The 22,587-nt window shown below is 40.5% G+C and overlaps 1 protein-coding gene across 12 annotated transcripts in view; it reads right to left on the reverse strand.

Moving 5' to 3' along the window:
* EHBP1 (EH domain binding protein 1) overlaps positions 1-22,587 on the reverse strand; it is a 385,114-nt gene that overhangs the window by 351,741 nt on the left and 10,786 nt on the right. For 3 of the 12 annotated variants that reach the window (XM_055400518.2, XM_055400515.2, XM_055400509.2), the window contains exons 1-2: positions 13,766-13,903; positions 12,522-12,925 (exon numbers count right to left, since the gene is read on the reverse strand). In XM_055400518.2, coding sequence (XP_055256493.1) covers positions 12,522-12,536 — 15 coding nt within the window. In that variant the 5' untranslated portion in view covers positions 12,537-12,925; positions 13,766-13,903. Of the gene's footprint in view, positions 1-10,472; positions 11,668-12,521; positions 12,926-13,062; positions 13,465-13,484; positions 13,622-13,765; positions 13,904-22,587 lie in introns of those variants that run through there. The other 9 variants (XM_055400517.2, XM_055400516.2, XM_055400513.2 and 6 more) reach the window with 9 other exon arrangements.

Below are 22,587 nucleotides of genomic sequence, written 5' to 3' on the forward strand. Positions count from 1 at the left end.
CATTTCCTTCTCCAAAGACCCAGTACAGTCAAATAAATAAATAAATATATTCTACCTTTAGCTATCCCCAGCAGTCCTTGTTTCTAAGGAAGAGAACAAACTATGCGGTCTTTTTTTTTTTAATGAATCTATGAACTTGTTCAAATGTTTATATTAATCTGACAGCTTTATATGTGGCACAGCTAAAGTACATTGCTCTCATTTTTAACACACGCACGCACATATTATAAAACAACTGAATCAAAGGAAAAAAATTCAATTCAAATTTTCAACTTAATAACTTCTGGAGTACCAATAAGAACTGCCACCTAATATCTGCCAAATACCTGAGGAAAAAACAAACGCAGTAGCTCTAAAACCTGACTTGTTGATCTTAGGCAACTGAGGAACTTCTAAAATGACAGACTTGCCAGCACCCTTCCAGACCTACAGAATTAGAGGACTGTCTAAAGACCACAGAAATCTCTGTATTTACAGAGTGCTCCAGCAATTCTGAAATCAGTCAGTTTTGACAGGAAATGGCTAAAACAGTCCTGTCGAACAAAACTTTTTGATGATGGAAATTTTCCATATTTGCACTATCCAATATAGTAGCCCCTAGACACATGTGGCCAGTGAGCACTTGAAACATGGCTAATGTGACTGAGGAGTTGAATTTTTAATTTAATTTAAATTTGGATGGAAGCAGACACAGGTGGTTAGTGGCACGGCATAGAACTTGATTATTTCTCTTAAATATTCATTCTTCTAAATTTTCTGAGGTTCATCCTTGATTTACACTAGATGATCAGAAAACAAGGCTGTTCAGTCATATTCTCTCATAAAGGGTCTTACAAAGAATCCTTATAAACATTATCCAATTTAACAGTCTGAAATGTTCTATTGTAGTTTGAGACTTAATTCAATGTCATACCTTTTTTTCCTAACAAAAATTCTGCTTTAAGTTCTAAGAAACATCTTCACTGGACCATAGAGAAAGCAAGGAAATACCAAAAAAAAAAAAAATCTACTTCTGCTTCATTGACTATGCGAAACTGTAGGAAATTCTTAAAGAGGTGGAAATACCAGACCACTTTACCTGTCTCCTGAGAAACCTATATGCAGGTCAAGAAGCAACAGTTAGAACCTTACATAGAACAACTGACTGGTTCAAAATTGGGAAAGGAGTATGTCAAGGTTGTATATTGCCACCCTGTTTATTCAACTTATATGCAGAATGCTGGGCTGGATGAATCACAAGCTGGAATCAAGATTGCTGGGAGAAATACCAACAATCTCAGATATGCAGATGATACCACTCTAAGGGCAGAAAGTGAAAGGGAACTAAACAGCTTCTTGATGAGGGTGAAAGAGGACAGTGAAAAAGCTGGCTTGAAACTCAACATTCAAAAAAGGAAGATTACGGCATCTGGTCCCATACTTCATGGCAAATAGAAAAAATTAGAAGCAATGATAGATTTTCTTGGGGCTCCAAAATCACTGCAGATGGTAAGTGCAGCCATGAAATTAAAAGACACTTGTTCCTTGGAAGGAAAGCTAGGACAAACCTAGACAGCATATTAAAAAGCAGAGACGACATTTTGCTGACACAGGTCGGTATGGTCAAAGCCATGATATTTTCTGTAGACATGCATGGATATGAGAGCTGGACCATAAAGAAGGCTGAGCAAGGAAGAATTGATGCTTTTGAACTGTGGTGTTGCAGAAGACTCTTGAGAGTCCCTTGGACTGCAAGGAGATTAAGCCAGTCAATCCGAAAGGAAATCATCCCTGAATATTCACTGGAAGGACTGATGCTGAGGCTGAAACGCCAATATTTTGGCCACCTAATACAAACAGCCAACTCATTGGAAAAGACTCCAATGCTGGGAAAGACTGAAGGCAAAAGGAGAAGAGAGCAGCACAGAATGAGATGGTTAGACAGTATCACCGACTCAATGGGCGTGAATTTGAGCAAACTCCGGGAGACAGTGAAGGACAAGGAAGCCTGGTGTACTGCAGTCCATGGGGCTGCAAAGAGTTGGATACAACGTAGTGACTGAACAACAAAAACAAAAGTCTCTGCAAATGATTCTGAGTATCTTCTTTAGCCAGAAGCAATACTCAGTGAGCCAATGTGCTTCCCTTTTTGCCACAGCTAACAGTAAACTCAGAACCAAGTCCAGTGTCCAGTGGAAACTCCTCCTAAGTGTCTAGTAACATGTATTCTCTGCTTCTCTAAGACTATCTCTGTTCTAACTATAACCCTAAATTAGTCAACAAACTCTTCTGGATATTGTCAGAGTATCAACTTTTAAGTGATAAACCCTTTATATTAATCTTCTGTTGTTGTTATTGAGGCAATAAAGCCAATTTTTAGAAGTGTTTTTTAAGAAGCATGTCAATAATAACAACACCAGGATTAATAACATCAGGAAACTTTTTAATAGATCAAACTTACCAAAGAAATTTTTTAGGTGTCTATTGGCAAGGCTGCCTAAAAATATCACTATAAGGGTGAAAAATAAGACACACATGTATGGCATTCTGCAGTAATTTTACTGTCCCCATTTCACAAACTCAGTTCCACTCCTTTTAAAAAAATAAGCAGAATATGAACACCTCTACTGAACATTCAGTTAAAAACGCTTGTACATTTTTTCCTTTAGCACACTGGACTATTTTTACAACATGCAGTGAACTACTTCAGTGACTCTTTTGTTGAAATTTTCCACAAAATTAAAACACATTGATGCACCAATAGCACATTTCTAGAAATGCCTAATTTTAAGTTCCCTGAGCATCCAATTACAAAACTAGTGTGAAACTAAACTAAATCATAAGTGCAGAACATCTTCACATAATCCCTTAAAATTCATTTTAAAAACATATTACCAAAAGACACAATTTATTTCATGGGGTCATTATAAAAGTGATGGTAGAGAAAAAAAATTTAAAGAAAATTGTCATAAAGAAATATATCCTAAATATCATGAATAGTCACTATCATGGACAGATCAACAGACACACACCCACACACACACAATATGCTGGCAAGTTAATTCTACTCTGGAGGAACTAAGTTCCCTTAGCCGTGTTCTTTAGCCAAAAATGGACATGACCATATTCTAATAAAACTTTATTTACCAAAGAGGCAACTTGGATGAGGCCAAAGCAGCCAATGACTTAGAGGTATACTGAGTCTGTTGCAAAGACAACTGTGACATAAGCACTGCAATATCCAACTACGGCATAAAGACAATCCACTATTTTCCTTAAAACACCACAACTGAGTTTTGTACAACCGAACTTCACATAATAAGCACTTAAAATCTCAATAAAATACTACACATAACAATTTCAGTTTAAAAAAAAAATCAGTCCATGAAACACCAAGATAAAATTACTAACATAGTAACAACTCAACTTATTCTCTATTAAAATTACATCTGGGTTTCCCAGGTTGCTCAGTAGTAAAGAATCCACTTGCCAATGCAGGAAAAGCGGGTTTTAATCCCTGGGTGGAGAAGATCCCCTGGAGAAGGGAATGGCAACCCACTGTAGCATTCTAGCCTGGAGAATCCCGTGGACGAAGGAACCTGGAGGGGCTACAGTCCATGGGGTCTCAAAAGAGTCAAACTCAACTTAGTGACTAAACAACAACAAAATTACATCTACCTCTGACAATTCATCAAGTGGAAAAGAAGACTTATTTTGTTTCAAAGAATAAGGTGTAAAATTCACATAAACTTGTCATAGAAAGTTTCAGAAAATAAAACTTTTTGTTCCACCTCTCCCCTCATTCACTAAGATTTCAGCACTTGACTCCCTGTCTTAAACATTTCTCTTCCAGTTATTCTTAGCGTCTCAGCAATTTCAAGAGCCACATAAATAATTTGTCCCTTAGCCTCTAAATTCCCTAATTGCCCTCTTCACTGCTAAAATTCTTTTCCTCCACTCCATCTCAACCATCAACTGCTATGGTCACACGCTAACAGAGGAATGAAAGCCCCCCAAGGTACTGATACAAAAAGAAGATGACCTGTTTTACTTAAATTTATTTTAAACAAAGAAGAGAAATTAAGGTATACTCATATTTAACATACAAAGCATATTAATTAAAAACACAGTTAAGTTGTGTGCTTATTTTTTTAATATGCAAAGGAGATCACCACCTATATATTGTCATTACTGTTAACCACATCCTCCAAAATCAAGCATCTCACTCTTTTACCTCCCAGTTTTCTGGCTCATTCACTCTGGTATCCCAATCCCAACAACTATTGAATCTTTTTAACATCTCACAGTTTTTATCCTCTTCACTTTTCTATTGACCAGCCTATCTCTTATGTCCTTATTTTCCTCCTCTTCTATCCTATACTTCATGGTTCACCACTATAACCACTCTTCATGTATTCACTCCCAATTTCCTTGCCCTTCTTTTCCTGATATAACCCATCCCTGGTTAAATCCAAGTCTGCCTATTCCATGCCTGCATCCAAGTACTGGACATAACATAACTGAATTAAAATATGCAAACTTGCTGGTGCATTCACTTTAAATTAATGACCACAATGTTAAGAACATCCTTAGCACTATCCAGTAATCCTTCAACATTTCCCTACTCAATTCATTCTTGTTTTAACAATTTCAGATCTCCTCTCCTGTTAATCCTTCGATAACTTTGTTACCTCCCCCTTGGATGATGACTCCTAATATTATTTCCCTAAGAAAACAGAAGCCAACAGAACATCTACATCCTCCCCCACCAAATCTACCAACCTAAATGCTTCTCATCCATGTACTCTGCTTCCCTCCTTGTAACAATGAATTGTCCCTGATTCTACTTAAATTCAGGGCTTCTCTGTAGCTCAGACTGTAAAGGATCTGCCTGCAATTCAGGAGACCCCGGTTTAATCCCGAGGTTGGAAAGATCCCCTGGAAATGGAAATGGCAGCCCACTCGAGTATTCTTGCCTGGAGAATTCCATGGACAGAGGAGCCTGGCAGGCTACAGTCCGTGTGGTCACAGCGTGTCAGACACGACTGAGCAACTGACACACACTACTTAAGTTCAGCCTTTCCGTTTGTGTGCTGGATCCTGTTCCCTTTCTCTCTTTCTCCTGAAGTTACCTCCTCTCCCAGCACATCATCAGTTTTTCCTTTTTTACCAACCATTTCCATCAGCATTAAAACATGCTGCAATATCTTCCATGTGAAAGGTACACCCTGACCTCTTGTCCCTCTCCAGGTTCTCCATTTTGTAGCAAAATTTTCCAACAAAATTATCTATACTGACTCTGTATCCACCTCCTTTCCTCTAACTCAATTTAATTATGCTTTCATCCCCATCATTCCACCCAAAGTGAAGTGAAAGTCGCTCAGTTGTGTCCAATTCTTTGCAACCCCATGGACTAGAGAGTCCATGGAATTCTCCAAGCCAGGATACTGGAGTAGGTAGCTTTTCCCTTCTCCAGAGGATCTTCCCAACCTAGGGATCAAACCCAGGTTTCTCACATTGCAGGTGGATTCTTTACCAGCTGAACCACAACGGAAGCCCAAGAATACTGGAGTGGGTAGCCTATCCCTTTTCTAGTGGATCTTCCCAACCCAGGAATCGAACTGGGGTCTCCTGCATTGCATGTAGATTCTTCACCAGCTGGGCTACCAGGGAAAACCCAAACCATTCCTCAATGTCATCACTTCTTTCCAACTTGCAAATCCAGTGGTAATCTTGCTCAACCTCTCAAAAGTATTTGACACGGTGAACCACTCTTCTCCTGATACATTTTGTACTTTGTTCCTTGGAAAGCACACACTCCTAATTTCTCTCCTACCTCACTACTGATTGTTTTCAGTCTCCTTTGCTGGTTCTTCCTCTTCCTCCCCTCTTCTATATGTTGAAATGTCCCAAGGCTCAGACCTCAGTTCTCTTAATCTCTATGAGCACCACAGAAAATTGCCTATAGCCCTTTAGTTATAAATTCTATCTGTAAACTATGAGACTCTGACCTCTTCTCTCCCCTGAGCTCAAGATTCTTAAATTAACTGCCTAATTAAAATCTCCAGCTGGATGTCCCAAGCTCTAAGAAAGCAAAGCCAATTCTTGATTTCTCCTTCACAACAAACTTTCTCCTCCTGGGTGTTCCCCATTCCTGTAATTAGTATTACATTCACCTGGTTGCTCAGGCCAAAATCCTAGTCATTAGCGATCTCTCACTTCACATATCTAATCCATCATTAACTCCTGTCAACTACACCTTCAAGTAATCTATTTCTAGCCACATGGGTTTATACTGTTGTCAAAACTTACTGCACTATATACTTTAAATGGATGCATCTTATTTATGTAAAAGTGTAAGTTATACCTCAATAAAGTGTGGTAGGAGCATGTGTATGTGTTACCAACATATATCCAGTCATTTCTCACGACCTCTGCTACTTGGACTACTACAATAGCATCTTAGCTTCTATTTATACTCAGAACAGTTCATATTTCACAAAGTATCCAGAATAATCTTTTTAAAATGTAAATCATATTACTTTCCTGCTCAAACCTCTCCAATGGCTTCCTATCACACTTAAAATCCAAAAGCCTTACTGTGACCTCAAGACCATATGTGATCTAACCCCTACCTACTCAAACCTCACCTGTTACCATTTTACACCTTGTTCTACTGTGCTGCAGACACACCGACCTTCCAGATACTCCTAAAACATACCAAGCTTGTTTTCAATTATTATTATTTTTTAATGTATTTCAAAAGTAGGTTCTTTATATCAAGGCAGATGTTCCTCTAATTCATTCCATTAGAGCAACAGAGAAATGCTTGCTTAAGTCACCCAAAGAAGTGGATTTGAGTAAGTACTCATTAATGTAACTTGGCCTTCATAAACTCAAGTTAATACTCACAGTGCATGTAGCATTCTAACGTCCAACTGGAAAACTAACTTGGGATCAGTTACAGAGGGCCTGGAACATCAGATTAAGGAGTTCATATTTTATCCAACAGGCTAGCATCACACACTTAAGCTCTGGAAAAAGCTACTTTTTCACTTTTCAAATCCTGAGGTCACAGCTGTGCAAAAACTTGGGGAATAATGGAGAAAACGAGGGGTTACTTTCAGGGATATAAACCCCTTTTTGTACCTATAGAATTCTGAACCATGTGATTGTGTCACCTATTTTAAAAATAAATTATAATTAAAACTGTATTTAAAAATAAGAAAAAGGAATTCTTACATGACAGAAAAACCAGAAACCAATATATGTATGCCTTTTGGGGAAAAGTTTATGGTACTTTAAATACTTTTTAAAAACTCACATAGAAGAAATATAAAAAACAGATAAAATATGTTCACATATGTAGACGATACAGAGATATACACAGAAAATATAATACATGCTCATAATAGTTCTCATCAAGTATTAGGGCGCTCCTATCGGAATTGAGTTCTGCAAACTAAATGATCATAACCACAACTTGCCAACTTTCAAGTAGTTTCCTTAAACAGCTGAATAGTCATTGAGAGCTCATACAAGACTTCTCTCAGAAATCTAAGACCTGCAGGTGATATTTTTTAAAAATAAGGAGAAGAAACAAACTAAGAGAGGAAAGACAGCTAGTCTCTTTGTCACAGAGTCATCTCTAGTGGCCAGTCTCACCACTTGCCAACAGCTACATCAGTTAAGTGAGATTAATAATTAAATGACTTAGGGACAACAAAAAGAAAAGGGGAATATAAACACTTAACATCTTCAAACTTACTGGAGCCTCTACCTGGTTATAGAGTGATGAGGAACAGGACTTAACAGTACAGTATCCTCTCAGATGAATAAAAGTCTTTCTGGTTTTTGTTCCTGACTTAACTTCTAGAGCCACTACATCAAGAAAGAATTATAAGTTAGACACTGTTCAGCTAAGGAAACATACTATGTTGGGCAAATGCAAAATACTATAAGACAGCAACAAAGAAAAGTGTAAGAAAGCAGAAACCCCAAACCCCTTAAACAGAATCCATCCTTTGATCAAGGGTAAAACGCTGTGAGTTTGCTCATGGCCTAGATCTTAAAGATGGCTTTCTGAAACCCTTACCTTCATCCTGTTAGCTGTCATGCCCAGGTTCATAACCTACAGCCACAACAAGAGAACATGGAAAACATTTCTCCTCTCCTTAATCACAGAAATGACACGTTCTTCCCAGGAAAACATATCCTGATTTCCATTAACTTCTTTCATCAACACACTATGTCCTTCTTGAATCCTGAAGTTTCATCTCATTCCCTTGAGTTTCAAATTCATGCAGAAATCAGTATACTTTATCCTGAAGTCATGAATGGGCACTTAGGTTGAAAACATTATTTTAAAATACTGTTTCTTAAACCTTAATATGCATGGTATAAAGAAAGTGAAAGTTGCTCAACCATGTCCAACTGTTTGCAACCCCATGGGCTAGAGAGTCCATGGAATTCTCCAGGCCAGAATACTGGAGTGGGTAGCCTTTCCCTTCCCCAGGGGATCTTCCCAACCCAAGGATCAAACCCAGGTCTCTCATATTGCAGGCGGATTCTTTACCAGTACAAGGGAAGTCCAAGAATACTGGAATGGGTAGCCTATCCCCTCTCCAGGGGATCTTCCCGACCCAAGAATCAAATCGGGGTCTCCTGCATTGCAGGCAGATTCCTTACCAACTGACCTATCAGGGAATCCAAGGTATGGATCTCATTAAAATGCAGATTCTGATTCAGCAAGTCTAGGGCAGGGCCTGAGGGACAGCAGTTCTAACAGATTCATTCCCAGGCTTTGCAAATTCTCCTGTTTCTCAGAAAACGCTTGGAGTAGCAAGGTTCTAAAGGTATGGCACATGTATACATGGTTTACTAACAAAAGGAACAATCCTAATGGAATGCTGGCTGTTATTTTTATAGTTTATTTCTTCTTCTCTAATGTATATAGTAGATCTATTCTCTTATCCTCTCAACACCTGTAATTTATCTTCAAAGCCTCTTTCCCTTTACTCAATTGGCATCTATAAATTTCCTTCCTCTCCTTTTATTTTTCCATACCCTCAAAACAATACCTAAAATGTATATGTAACTGAAAAAATGTATGTTCTTACTATGTGCCCAAGTCTATTTTTATTCTTATGTCCTTTAAATAGATTCTAATTCAGCATACATATTCAGTAATTTAAAAATTCTTGCAAGCATGAGGCATGAAAAATTCTTGCAAAATGAGGCATGAAAAATACAAAAAGAGAGCTACAGGATTTAAGTATAGAAATCTGGCCTAACCTGTATTTATCACAAGGACCTCATGCAAAGTAAAGCAAAAAGAATATTTACTAAAACTTATTACAACAAATTTTTATATAATGAAAAGATTTAAGCTCTATTTAAGGATCCACTTATAAATAAAATCCCAGTACATCAAACAAATATATTATCCTTTGGGCATTGTCACCTTGTTAACTTTAAACTGTATTTTTAAATGAGATGGGGGGAAATGCAAAATATTTAGAACTGCACGTCTAAAAATTCTACAATATCCAAATGCTTCTTGTGTTAAGGCCAGACCTTATCATAAAGATCTAATTTAATAGGTATACCATAATGTCCAACCCTAAAAGTAATTGAGCCATCTATACTTTGGCCACCTCATGCGACGAGTTGACTCACTGGAAGAGTCTGATGCTGGGAGGGATTGGGGGTGGGAGGAGACGGGGACAACGGAGAATGAGATGGCTGGATGGCATCACCAACTCGATGGACATGAGTTTGAGTGAACTCCGGGAGTTGGTGATGGACGGGAGGCCTGGAGTGCTGGGATTCATGGGGTCACGAAGAGTCGGACAAGACTGAGCAACTGAACTGAACTGATTCATCAATAATCAAGTTAAATTTCATTCTTGGCTTTTACTTTGTGACACATTAACAGTAACATACATATTTCTCAAGGAAAAATAAAATCCAGGAATGATGCAAACTATGGGGAAGAAACTCACGTTGTGAATAAAGAATCACCTGATTCTTTATTCTATTTCCCTTAAGAAAAGAGATTCAAATTTAACCATCTTATAGTTGATGTCCCCAGTATAAGACCAAGTTGAGAATAATTTGTAATCAGGAACTTCCTCATGAATTCCCTAGCTGAGTTAGTAGTACACTAGTCCTCCAAGCCAGAAACTTGGGTGTCAACCCAGACCTTTCCCTCTCCCTTATCCTCATCCTTTTCAGACCCATACTGAAATGGCCATTAAGTACTATCCATTTTGTGTCCTGTGTCCCTCTACTCTATTCTCCCCACTTTCTCTGCCATTGCCTTAGTCTAAACCTCTTCTCTAATCTTATGTATTGCAATAGCTACTCTACCGTCACAGCCTCCAGTTACCCTTTCCACTATGATCCTTACTTCACCCTGTCATCCAAATGATTTTTCAGGATGAAAATCTAAAGTCAGGATTCCCTGGTGACTCAGACGGTAAAGAATCTACCTGTAACACAGATACCCGGGTTTGACCCCTGGGTTGTGAATATCCTCTGGAGAAGGACCGGCTACCCACTCCAGTATTCTTGCTTGGAGAATTCCATGGACAGAGGAGCCTGGCGGGCTACACTCCATTGGTTCACAGAGTCGGACAGGACTGAGCGACTAACTTTGACTTGTCTTCAAACCTAAAGTCTCTTCTGCTCAAAACCTTTTAGTATCTCCCCATCACCCACAGAATAAAGTCCAAGGCATGTATAATAGCACTTCACTCCTGCCTGCCTCTAAAACATCACAGCCCACTGCATTCCTCCCACTTTAAGGCCCATCATTATCCAGTTACACCGCATGAACTTCCGGCATACCACACACCTCCATGCTTTTGCATAAGCAGTTGCTTCGTCTAGAATATCCTTCATTTCTTCCCCTTTAGTTTCCTGGCCAATTATTATGAACCTTTCAAAGCTCAGCTCCCAGAAAGTCATCCCATACCCTACCCTACCCTTAAACAGTTATTTCCTTTTCTGCTAACTTTGTAAGTAAAAACGACATTTGTTGAGCATTTACTATGTGCCTGACATTGTTCCAAGCATTTTACATGTCTTAACTCATTTAATCTTCACAATAACCCTTTCTGTGAAGTGATACCATTACCACCTTTCTCAAGAGTAAATAACCTGTCCCCAAGAATACCTAACTGTTAGGGGATAGAGACAGATTAAGATCCCTACATCACACATATTTATATTATTGCACCTATCACAGAGACTTCATTTACATGACCTGTAATTGCCCTAGACTCCTTGAGGGTGGGGATTATTTCATATTCAACTCTAAAGCTACAGAGCCTAGTATAAAGTAGGTAATCAGTACCTGAACTTCTTGAGTTGCACATAAAGTAACATTCTAACAAGTTTAAGAGAAAAGCATTCGGAAACTAGTTTCCAAATAAATATTCAGATATGCTTTAAGAGTTCTGGAGTAGAGCAAGTTGTTTTTCATCTTATAAAAAGAGAGATTAATACAGACATGAAATTACAGTCTGTGTGAACAATGAAATGGACTTATTTTTGCAGTAATACTGGTTAATCACCGCAATAAATCAAAACCCAAAGCACCATTTTCTTAAGATTAACTTTTTTCTTCTAATAAGAAAAGTAGTAGTTTAGTTGCTAAGTCATGTCCGACTCTTGCAACCCCATGGACTATATAGCCTGCCAGGCTCCTCTGTCCATGGGATTCCCCAACCAAGAATACTGGAGTGGGTTGCCATTTCCTTCTCTAGGGGATCTTCCCGACCCAGGGATCGAACCCAGGTCTCCTGCATTGTAGACAGATTCTTTACCAACTGAGCTACAAGGGAAGCCCAATAAGAATTCTTCTTGCTTATCATTCAGGGCAGTGAAAAGAAAGCCCTAAATTTACTTTGCTCAACTGGAAAGCAGCAAATCATAGACCAGCACTACTAATTGCTTCCTTAAGTCTGGCCAAGAAATGGATCTCATTAGGCAATTAAAATAAAATACAGTTGCCTGACTAAGCATATAACAAAAGAATTTCTAAGGTTATGTGGACCGGCATTCTATTAATCAGATAATGAAAAATTCCTTATTTTAAGCAAAAGAAAAAAAAAAAAAACAGACCAGCACCACCCTACAAGAATAGATTTCTATATTAAAACTCTACTGAAACACAGACATATGTGTTAATCAAAATATATGCATGTGTTTGCAATATTTCAATAGCCATTTTTACATCCTCTTAAAATGATAAAAATCAAAATTATCCTAACACTAATGATGCAAGACCTCGAGACCAAGTCTGCTGTACTTAGCGTGCTCTCATAGTAACAGTCCTCTGAGCCACACTGAAGGGCAGTAATTAAAACCCATAGGGATGGTACTAGCAGCAACAGTGCACACCATAGTACTGGTGAGAGTCTTCTGCACCCCGCCCAGCTTTTCCATACTTGTGCACTGCAGAAAGGTAAATCTGCTGTCAGAAGCAGCAAAGTTTAGGCCACAGCACAGCAAACTCTACACCCTGGCACTCTTACCATTTCTTGGTACATTCAACCATCAGTTCCTGGTAGGAGGCCACAAACTGGAACTTGGATGCATGTTTTCCCACACGCTGTAGTCTCTTCCAAACTGAAGCCATGATGATCAGTCAAAACAGTGGAGCAGTTCTGGGTTAGCAACACAGCAGCTTTAACAAAGCAGAAGGTCCAAAGCCAAGAAGCTTTGCATGTATGTCTGTACTTTAAAAAACTCAACTACAACTTAAATGATGTCTGGGGTCCATAAAGTCTTCTCCCTGTTTCACAGGGTAAATCCCATCCTAGATGAATGCCCCAGTCAAGAAGAGCATGATACACATGACAGGATGAGTGAGAGGAGGTTCCCTCATGGAGACATCACCATTCCACCTCGGGGGTTATATGATATGTATTCTGGAGGACTGAAAAGCAAAAACAAAAGAGAAAAAATATGAGAAGAGAAGCATAAGAAGTGACTAACCACCCACATCAGATAACACTGCAACAGACAACCCCAGTTCTCCAGCATGTTTTTCAAACAATGAAACAAAACACTAACCTCAAAAGCCAGTAACGTCAAGGATGCAAGACACCAAGGAAGAAATTAAAACTCACACCACAGACGTGGAGCAACACATCAGGTAATCAGCATCAACAACAACTGAGAGGCGAAAGCCGGGGCCCTACCTCCTTCTCCTGGCATCACAGAAGGGCGAGCAGAGCGGGAAAGTCTAGAGATGCTGCTTAATGTCCACCGCCAGTCAGAGGAAGGAGTGGAGTATTTTAAAATAAACTTTATTTTTCAGGTGATAATTAATAGCTCTGAGTCCTAAAATAAGTGCGTGGAGCAAATTAAGGAGCGGGGAAGAATGCTGCTGCTGAGTCGGAGGGGGAAACGGATGGGAAAAGAGGAGTGGAGGGAAATCTCAAGACAGAGAGAGGGCAGTGTCCCGGCTCCAGGCCACTTGGGCTCTCATTCACCTTCGCTGCCAACCGGAGGGAAATGGAAACTCCTGCCTGGGCGTGAAGCAATGACCAAAGGGGCAAGTGCCCGGTGCGGGGTGCGGTGCCTCCCTCCCCCATCCTCAGGGAATAGTCCGCCGGAGCCTCCTCTCCTCCCGCACACAGCCAGACCCCTGCCCCCAGCGGAGGCAGGCGGTGGCTCGCCGGCAGTCCCTGTCACCCAGGCGATGCCAGAAGACCCCAGCCCGGTACCCGAGCCCCGGCCCCGCAGCACGTCCACTCCCGCCCCCTCCTCACACCTCTAATCCCGCTGTCGGGCTGAGTCTGGCCCGGTTCCCTCCTCAGCGCCGCTCCTCCGTCGCCGCCGCAGCAGAAGCCGCCGCCGCCGCCACCGAGTCCTCCATCCCCGCCGGAGCCACATGGAACAGCCGAGCCAGCCGCGGCGCTCCCGGGAGCCGGGGTCTGCAGCCCCTCAGGCGGACAGCGCGCCTCACGCCCGCCCCCTCCCGGACGCAGTAGCCCCGCGACCGTCCCCCACCCTACAAAACCCTGCCGGAGCCGCCGCTCAGCGCCCAGCACCCCCTCCCCCGCCTTTCTCCTCCGCCACCATCATCATTACCTCCCCCGCCGCACCTCTCACACTAACCCTACCCACGGCGTCTCAACCTCCGTCCGCCCCGCCGCCATTGGCTGGGCCCCGTGCTTGCCCCGCCCACCTCGGCGACCGGGCCTTTGAGGGGCAGGGGACACTCATTGGCCGAGCAGAGTGCCCATCACAGAGCTCCACCCCCTAGTTCTGGAGGTGTTTTTCCGCCAGGCGGAACGCGGCGTACAATCTACCCTTCTTTTAAAAGAAAAAAAAAAAAAATTGGAACCTTCTACGGACAATCCCTCCCATTCCTCTGATTGGTTTCAGGAGGGAAGAGCTAGGTGGGAGGAGTAAAGAGTGTTTATAGTGATCTGGAAGGTGGTTGCTGAAGGTGGATGTCGGTCAAAGGTGCTGGGCGGGATTTATAGCTGGAGTCAGAGCGGAGCCCGGGACTGGCTCCGCTGCAGCTGTGAGCTGTGGGGCTGCTGTGGTTTTCTCTCCTGTTCTCTCCTATCCCCACCCTAGGAGTTGGTTGGGTGTGCCCTCTCTGCCACTAGCTGCTAGGGTGTTTGCGCACACAGCCTTGGTTTAACCTCCTGGGATTTTTCCTCTGACCAACTGTAATGACCTGGCCAATCCCCTACCAAACATTCGATCTGCTGGTCCTTAATGAACCAGATTCAATAACCAAAAGTGAAGTAGCTCAGTCATGTCCGACTCTTTGCGACCCCGTAGACTGTAGCCCACCAGGCTCCTCCGTCCATGGGATTCTCCAGGCAAGAATACTGGAGTGGGTTGCCATTTCCTTCTCCAGGGGATCTTCCCAATCCAGGGATCAAGCCCGGGTCTCCCGCATTGCGGGGAGACGCTTTACCCTCTGAGCCACCAGGGACACAAAATGTTCATGGTGCGATTTCTTCTTGTTGTAATTCTTAAACGTTTCTACGAATCCTAGTTTTTCCCCTTCGCTATCGATCTTTTTCCCTCTGGTAGGAATTATAGATGAGTTTCGGAGGGTTAGCATATAAAAAGAGTGGTTATGGGCAAAGGAGAGGATGAAATAACCTAAGAAGAGTGTGAGGGCAGGGGCACTTAACCTTGTTGAAGGAGCCAAGGACCCTTTTGAGAACGATGATGAAAGGTATAGATATTGTACCGAGGAGAAATAGGTCCTATCCTAAGACAAAAATTTGCATTTAATTTTAGGTAGTCCACAGACCTCTGGTTTAGAGAAAGAAGACAAAGAATGAACTTTGAGGGGTATCTCAACATTTGAGGGAGAAGTAAAGTGAGAAGGAGACAGGAGGGAATGGTCAGAGAAGTAGCAGCACCCTACAAGCCATGAGTCAATTGAGAAAAAGAAGACAGGGAAACTAACATATGAAAAGAAAACAAGCAAGATGAGTCCTGGAAATAACTAGAGCGCATTCTTGATCTTACTAAGGATAGAGAGCAGGATGTGTGGAAAAAAATAGCTTTAAAGGTGTTACCATCTAGGGAAGGATTCTTTAAGGTCAGGAAGGAGGGCAGTGATGGGTGAGAGTTGAGCTCATCTGTAGCCATGGGGAGGCAAGAGAAAGGAGAGACTGAAGAATCAGCATAGATTGGGAGACATAGAAGGCTTGAACCCAGTATCTAATTCCATTTCCATTTGCAATAAAGAAAGTGATCTAATAATACTACAAGAACACAGTGTACATTTTACAGAAAAGGACATAGATATCACTTATTTCACTATAGTCTTAATTTTAAAATATGAAAGATAACCATAATAATTATATTGATTCTGATTTTGTGTACATCTTAAAGTTCTCTCGTGTCCTTCCTGAGTGGCTTACTAAATCACTGTAACCTACATCTATTATGATCTCATATAGTGATATATTCTGCATCATTAACAGACTCTAAGTGTATGGATTTTTTAATGGCTAATTTATAGAAATGGTCATAAACTATTTTAATCTGTGGTGTCCTTCAGGAACAACCCACATGATAATCAAGAGGGGTTTGCATCCTATTTTTTATTATTCTTCTTCTTCAGAAATTCTTAGACTTTCTCATGTGGTTATTCTGGTTTCTTTTAATACTCTTTCCCTTCCTAAAAAGGAAGAGGGGACTTCCCTGGTGGTCCAGTGGTTAAGACTCCATGCTGCCAATGCAAGGGGCACCGGTTTGATCCGGAAGAAAAAAAAGCACACACACAAAAACTATTTTTTAAAAAAGAAGGAGAAGGAGAAGGAGTGTGTAGGACCCTAGGGAATCTTTCTCAAGTTGTGGAAAATTTCAAAAAACTAAGAAAGGGTTTCTTAAATGATAGTTCTTCTTTTTAGGGGAAGTATTTATCTTGGATATAAACTCTTCTTTTTCATCCTAGTTGCAAAAGTAGCTAAGAAGAGCCCAAGTTTAGAATGGAGGAATTTAAAACAGACCTTAACCCTGTTGCTAAGCTCAAGTTCATAGGCTCCTGGAGACCCCACAGAGTAGCTACTTCTTCCCTCATGACTTTTTTTTTTTAATAACCTGTCTGCTAACTAAATTTATTGGAGAACCTTGAATATAGAATATTTTAAGATCTTTCTATTCACTTAGCTGTAGGGAATACCAGCTGAGTATTGATCACATGAAATGTTATTAATGGCACATAAAAGGTACACTCCCTGCTCTCAAAGAATTTTCAGAAACAGTTGTTCAATATACATGCAGGAAATTAACACAAATCACTTCACCTCTCCGAGTCCCATTTTCTTATTCTGTCAAACAAATCATCACTCTTCCTTTCTGGGATGTTGAGATAAGTATGGAATGGAAGATGGAAGATAAGTATGTAAAGTGCCTGACATACAGTAAACAGTCAATAAATAGCAATTAATAATGTACATCATTGTGTTTGTTAGCAAACTGAGTCAAAAATAATACATCCGTTCCATTCCGTTCAGTCGCTCAGTCGTGTCTGACTCTTTGCGACCCCATGAATCACAGCACGCAAGACCTCCCTGTCCATCACCAATTCCCGGAGTTCGCTCAAACTCATGTCCATCGAGGCGGTGATGCTGTCCAGCCATCTCATTCTCTGTCGTCCCCGTTTCCTCCCACCCCTAATCACTCCCAGCATCAGAGTCTTTTCCAGTGAGCAACTCATCGCATGAGGTGGCCAAAGTATTGGAGTTTCAGATTTAGCATCAGTCCTTCCAATGAACACCCAGATTGATCATAATAAACATCAAAAATTGACCTTCAAGAATAACTTGGGCAATACTTAGTTGCTACCAAACATCGCTACCTCAAGGAATAACAAATCTCAAAATAAACTACTTTCAACATTATTTGTCTTCCATTAAACTCAGTGATTACCTAGAGTGGAACACCAATAACCTATGTATACTCAGAATTTTTAAATAATTACTAAGAATTCACTTAGCCTCAATCCCCATGACCACCTTCCATGCCATATATCATCTGAGATCTTTTGGCATTGTAGAAATTATCTTTCTCTTAAGGTTCCCATTTCTCCTACCTATCAGTATGTACCAGTAAGTACATCCTACTAACCCTCCCCTCTTCCAAACTGTTTCTGCCTCTTTCTAAACCCCTCTTAACTCAGGTCTTGATTTATCATCTCCTTCCATCCCAGGCTTAATCTGCATGTGGATATAAGTAACTTTAATTGTCCTGTCCATTTGACCCAGGTGTTGACTGCAAAATGTTATAATTGTTTTACTTAAAAGAGTTAACATTTAAAATAATTTCTATATTGCCTTTAAATATCACCAAGCTTACAGTGAAAATAGAATATAAAAAAATGGAAAATGCCACCCCAAAATTTCAAATCCTCTGTGCCATGACAGTTTTGAAATGATAGAAATTATTTTCATTGAAGCAGCTTTGCCAGTTAACCCCCTAAATGGAGATTCTAGTCTATGAAGTGCAACCATAGGCTTGAATTAGTATCATCCCTGGTAATAAAATTCTTATCCTTGGGTTTTACAGTTTTTGCAGTAAAAAATTGTCAGAGGTATTATTGCAGGATTTAACTACTAATAGAACTTATCTGTGCCTTAGTCATAGTAATAAGATTTACCTGCAGCAATAGCACTGCACTGCAGACTTTTGCATTGTTTTCCAGTTACCATAGCAGCTATACAATACACAACAATATTACTGCAATTTTTAACTGCTAATAAAATTACTATTTCTTTTATGCCCATAACAAACAAATTTCTTCTGACAATCTTACAGCAATATTTATATACTTAAAAAGCTCACTGTGGCAGGCTAATACTTTTGAAATATTAACTGAGGTTTTTGTAGTAGTTGTTTTTCCAAGTATTCTTTTTATCCCGTGGCCTTTCTCCTCCCATACCCCACCCAAAGACACCTTCAGCATCATGTTAGTGTTAACTGCTCAGTTGTGTCCAACTGTAGTGACCCCATGGACTGTATAGCCTGCCAGGCTCCTCTGTCCATGGGATTCTCCAGGCTAGAATACTAGAGTGGGTAGCCATTCCTTTCTCCAGGGGGATCGTCCCGACCCAGGGATCAAACCCGGATCTCCCGCACTGCAGGCAGATTCTTTACCATCTGAACCGGAAGCCCCATATCCACCCTCATATAGACTGGGTTTTGCTTATTGTTTCAGGAAAGTGGTATAACAGAATGTAAGGAAACAGGGACTTTCTCCTTGTTTTTGAGTTTCAGAGCCCAAGCCCTTTAGGGGGTAACGAAATATACCCAGTTAGAGACCTGTACTGCTCAATATGATAACCTATCCAGCCCATTCTAAAGGAGATCAGTCCTGGGTGTTCATTGGAAGGACTGAGGCTAAAGCTGAAACTCCAATACTTTGGCCACCTCATGCGAAGAGTTGATTCACTGGAAAAGACTCTGATGCTGGCAGGGATTGGGGGCAGGAGGAAAAGGGGACGACAGAGAATGAGATGGCTGGATGGCATCACCAACGCGACGGACATGAGTTTGAGTGAACTCCAGGAGTTGGTGATGGACAGGGAGGCCTGGCGTGCTGTGATTCATGGGGTCGCAACGAGTCGGACACGACTGAGTGACTGAACTGAACTAAACTGATAGCTATATGTGACTACTGAACATTTGAAATGTGGCAAGTTGAAATTGAGATGTGCTGTAAGTATAAAATACACACCAATTTCAAAGACTTGGTATGTACAAATGAAGAGGATATATCTTATTTAAAAGTTTTCTATTGAGTGCCTATTGAAATGATAATATTTTAAATGTATTGGATAGAAAAAGACATTAAAAATTAATTTCATTCTTTACTCTTTTAATGTGTCTACTGGAAAAATTTTAATTATACATGTGGCTTGCCTTATTTTCCTGTTGGACAGTGCTGCTATATACAATAGTATAACTTCCTTTCCTAGAGATAAGAAATGGATTTCTTGGACTGGAATGGGATTAAGAAGTTGGCTGGAAAGTAATGAAAGGCTACATGCTGGTGGGTCCCAGAGAGCAGGACTCAATGCTCTCTTCTCACCCTATTCTGGCAGAAGCCTTTGGCAGGATCTATCTATGGGAACTAAGAGCCAAGAGGGATAATTTCCATTCATTTTATTTGTTAGAGTCCAGGGAGGTGGCAAGACCCTAAGATAAGAAAAGGCTGGGTCGTGTGTGCAGTCCAGCCAAGACCAATTCAATAACATTTTTTGTGCTGAATGAAATGTTCTATACATGGGTGTCCAATACAGTAGCTTCTAGCCACTAGGGCTATTGAGGAAAACCACTAGGGCTCAGAAATGTGGCTAGCCTAACTAAGGAGCTAAAGTTTTACTGAGTTTTAATTAATTTAGATTTCAACAGCTGCATGTGACTGGTAGCTACCATAATGGACAGTGAAATCTTGCATAGTACCATGGAGGTTCTGGAAGCCCAACACTATGAGCCCCAGATACCCAAAACGGTGCAGAGACAGCAGAAGCAGCAGACCTAAAGGAACCTTATAGGCCAAGGTCAATCCAGCAGCAATCTGTGGGGCCAGCTGCCTTTGAGGAAAAACACAGAGTGGAAATCCTAGGGGAGCCAGCATGGCAGAGGAGGAGCAAAGATCAAATGTTTCATCCTCTTTCTCTGACATGCTAATCCTATAGAAGTCTCCTCAGTTTAGATGCTGCTGCTAAGTTGCTTCAGTCGTGTCTGACTCTGTGCGACTCCATAGACGGCAGCCCACCAGGCTCCCCTGTCCCTGGGATTCTCCAGGCAAGAACACTGGAGTGGGTTGCCATTTCCTTCTCCAATGCATGAACGTGAAAAGTGAAAGTGAAGTCGCTCAGTCGTGTCCCACTCTTAGCGACCCCATGGACTGTAGCCTACCAGGCTCCTCCGTCCAAAATTGACTATGATTAAGTATCTGCCACCCCTTGTGAAATCAGAGCTTGAACCAGAAATTGGGTTGAGTTATGGGAAAATGAAATTATATTTCTTGCAAACCTGAATTTTGTAAAACTTGAGGCTGTACCTGCTATATAACTGAAAGTAATAATTCTAACAAAATGCTTAGAAACCTGTTTATCTTCTTAAAAGGAAGCTCTTCTTTTCTCTGTCATTATATTTTTTTAATTTTTATTTAATAAATGGTACAAAGCACAATGCCATAAACATTAACAGTTAAAATTGCACCAAATGAAAAAAATACTATAGAATACACAGTTGCAAAAAGCTACATTAAGTTATTTTACAACTGCCTCAAGTTGCAAAAAGAAAAAAAACCCAATGCCATACCTAAGTTATCCCTCTCTCAAAATAATGCCATTTATATTATAAACCACGAGCTCCCCATCAAAAGACGGGAACTGCTTTTGTTTATTCATATATATATATATGACTGTATCACTTTGCTATACACCTGAAACAAACACAACGTTGTAAATAAAATATAGTACAATATAAAATAAAAATAAGTAACAGATCTTTGGGGCTTTACACTGGGTTAGAATTCCTATCAGAGGGATAACAGCACCACAGCCGCACTGGATCCTCATGAAGGAGGCACACGAATGACTGGGTTACAAGAGTCACAGGAATGAGAGCTGCTCATTTCCCAGAAACTACAGCTCACAGAAAACCAACAAAGGCACGAGATACAGACCATTCACTTATGAATGTGTAAAACTCAAGAAAGTCCACATCACTCCTACAACGTGTCGAAAGTGCCTCAGAATTCACACAATACCAACTTTCTCATGGTTCTGGTTAAATTACATATACCAGTTTATAACAAATGGCAAAATCTGTAACTCTGGTCAAAGTTTTAAAAGATTACTTAAGAATAATTTCTTGTATTTCTTTGCCACCTTGATAGTTCTGGTTTCTCATTTCTTAATTAGTAAATTCAGCATGCAGGTTCTATCCCAGGCTAATTTATACAGTTCCGGAAGGAACAGCCTCTTAAATCCACAGAGTGTTGAGGTGGGGAGCCCCCAACCACGTCAGATTCATTTCACATATGATAATATACATGTTTCAATCCATTCTCCCAAATTATCCCACCCTCGCCCTCTCCCACAGAGTCCAAAAGACTGCTCCACACATCCAAGTCTCTGCTGTTGTCTCGTATACAGGGTTATCATTATTCTCTTGCTATATTTCATATATGTGTATTAATATACTGTATTGGAGTTTTTGTTTCTGGCTTACTTCACTTTGTATTATAGGCTCCAGTTTTGTCCACCTCATTAGAACTAATTCAAATGTATTCTTTTTAATCGCTGAGTAGTACTCCATTGTGTAAATGTACCACAGCTTTCTTATTCATTCGTCTGTGGATGGACATCTAGGTTGCTTCCATGTCCTCGCTATTATAAACAGTGCTCTGATGAACACTGGGGTACATGTGTCTCTTTCAATTCTGGTTTCCTCAGTGTGTATGCCCAGGAGTGGGATTGCTGGGTGGTATGGCAGTTCTATTTTCAGTTTTTTAAGGAATCTCCACACTGTTCTCCATAGTGGCTGTACTAGTTTGCATTCCCACCAACAGTATAAGAGGGTTTCCTTTTCTCCACACCCTCTCCAGCATTTATTGCATGCAGACTTTTGGATAGCAGCCATTCTGACTGGCGTGAAATGGTACCTCATTGTGGTTTTAATTTGCATTTCTCTAATTATGAGTGATGTTGAGCATCTTTTCATGTGTTTGTTAACCATCTGTATGTCTTCCTTGGAGAAATGTCCTTTTAGTTCTTTAGCCCATTTTTTTATTGGGTCGTTTATTTTTCTGGAATTGAGCTGCAGGAGTTGCTTGTATATTTTTGAGATTAATCCTTTATCAGTTGCTTCATTTGCTACTATTTTCTCCCATTCTGAAGGCTTTCTTCTTTTCTCTGTCATTAAAGGACCCAAGTTCTTTGGTGGACATGAAAGCTGCATCAGAAAATCATCTTTCAACTAAAAACAGAATATCCTTTAATGAAATTGTTTCTGTTCCAATTACCCATGAATGAATCCTTGCAGTTAGCCATAATGAACCTTTGCACATTGAACCTGAGATGGTACTAAACTCCAGGA

Source organism: Moschus berezovskii, chromosome 11, assembly GCF_049115385.1.
Source record: "Moschus berezovskii isolate FMDL1 chromosome 11, NW_MosBer_1.0, whole genome shotgun sequence".
Taxonomy (NCBI): Eukaryota; Metazoa; Chordata; class Mammalia; order Artiodactyla; family Moschidae; genus Moschus; species Moschus berezovskii.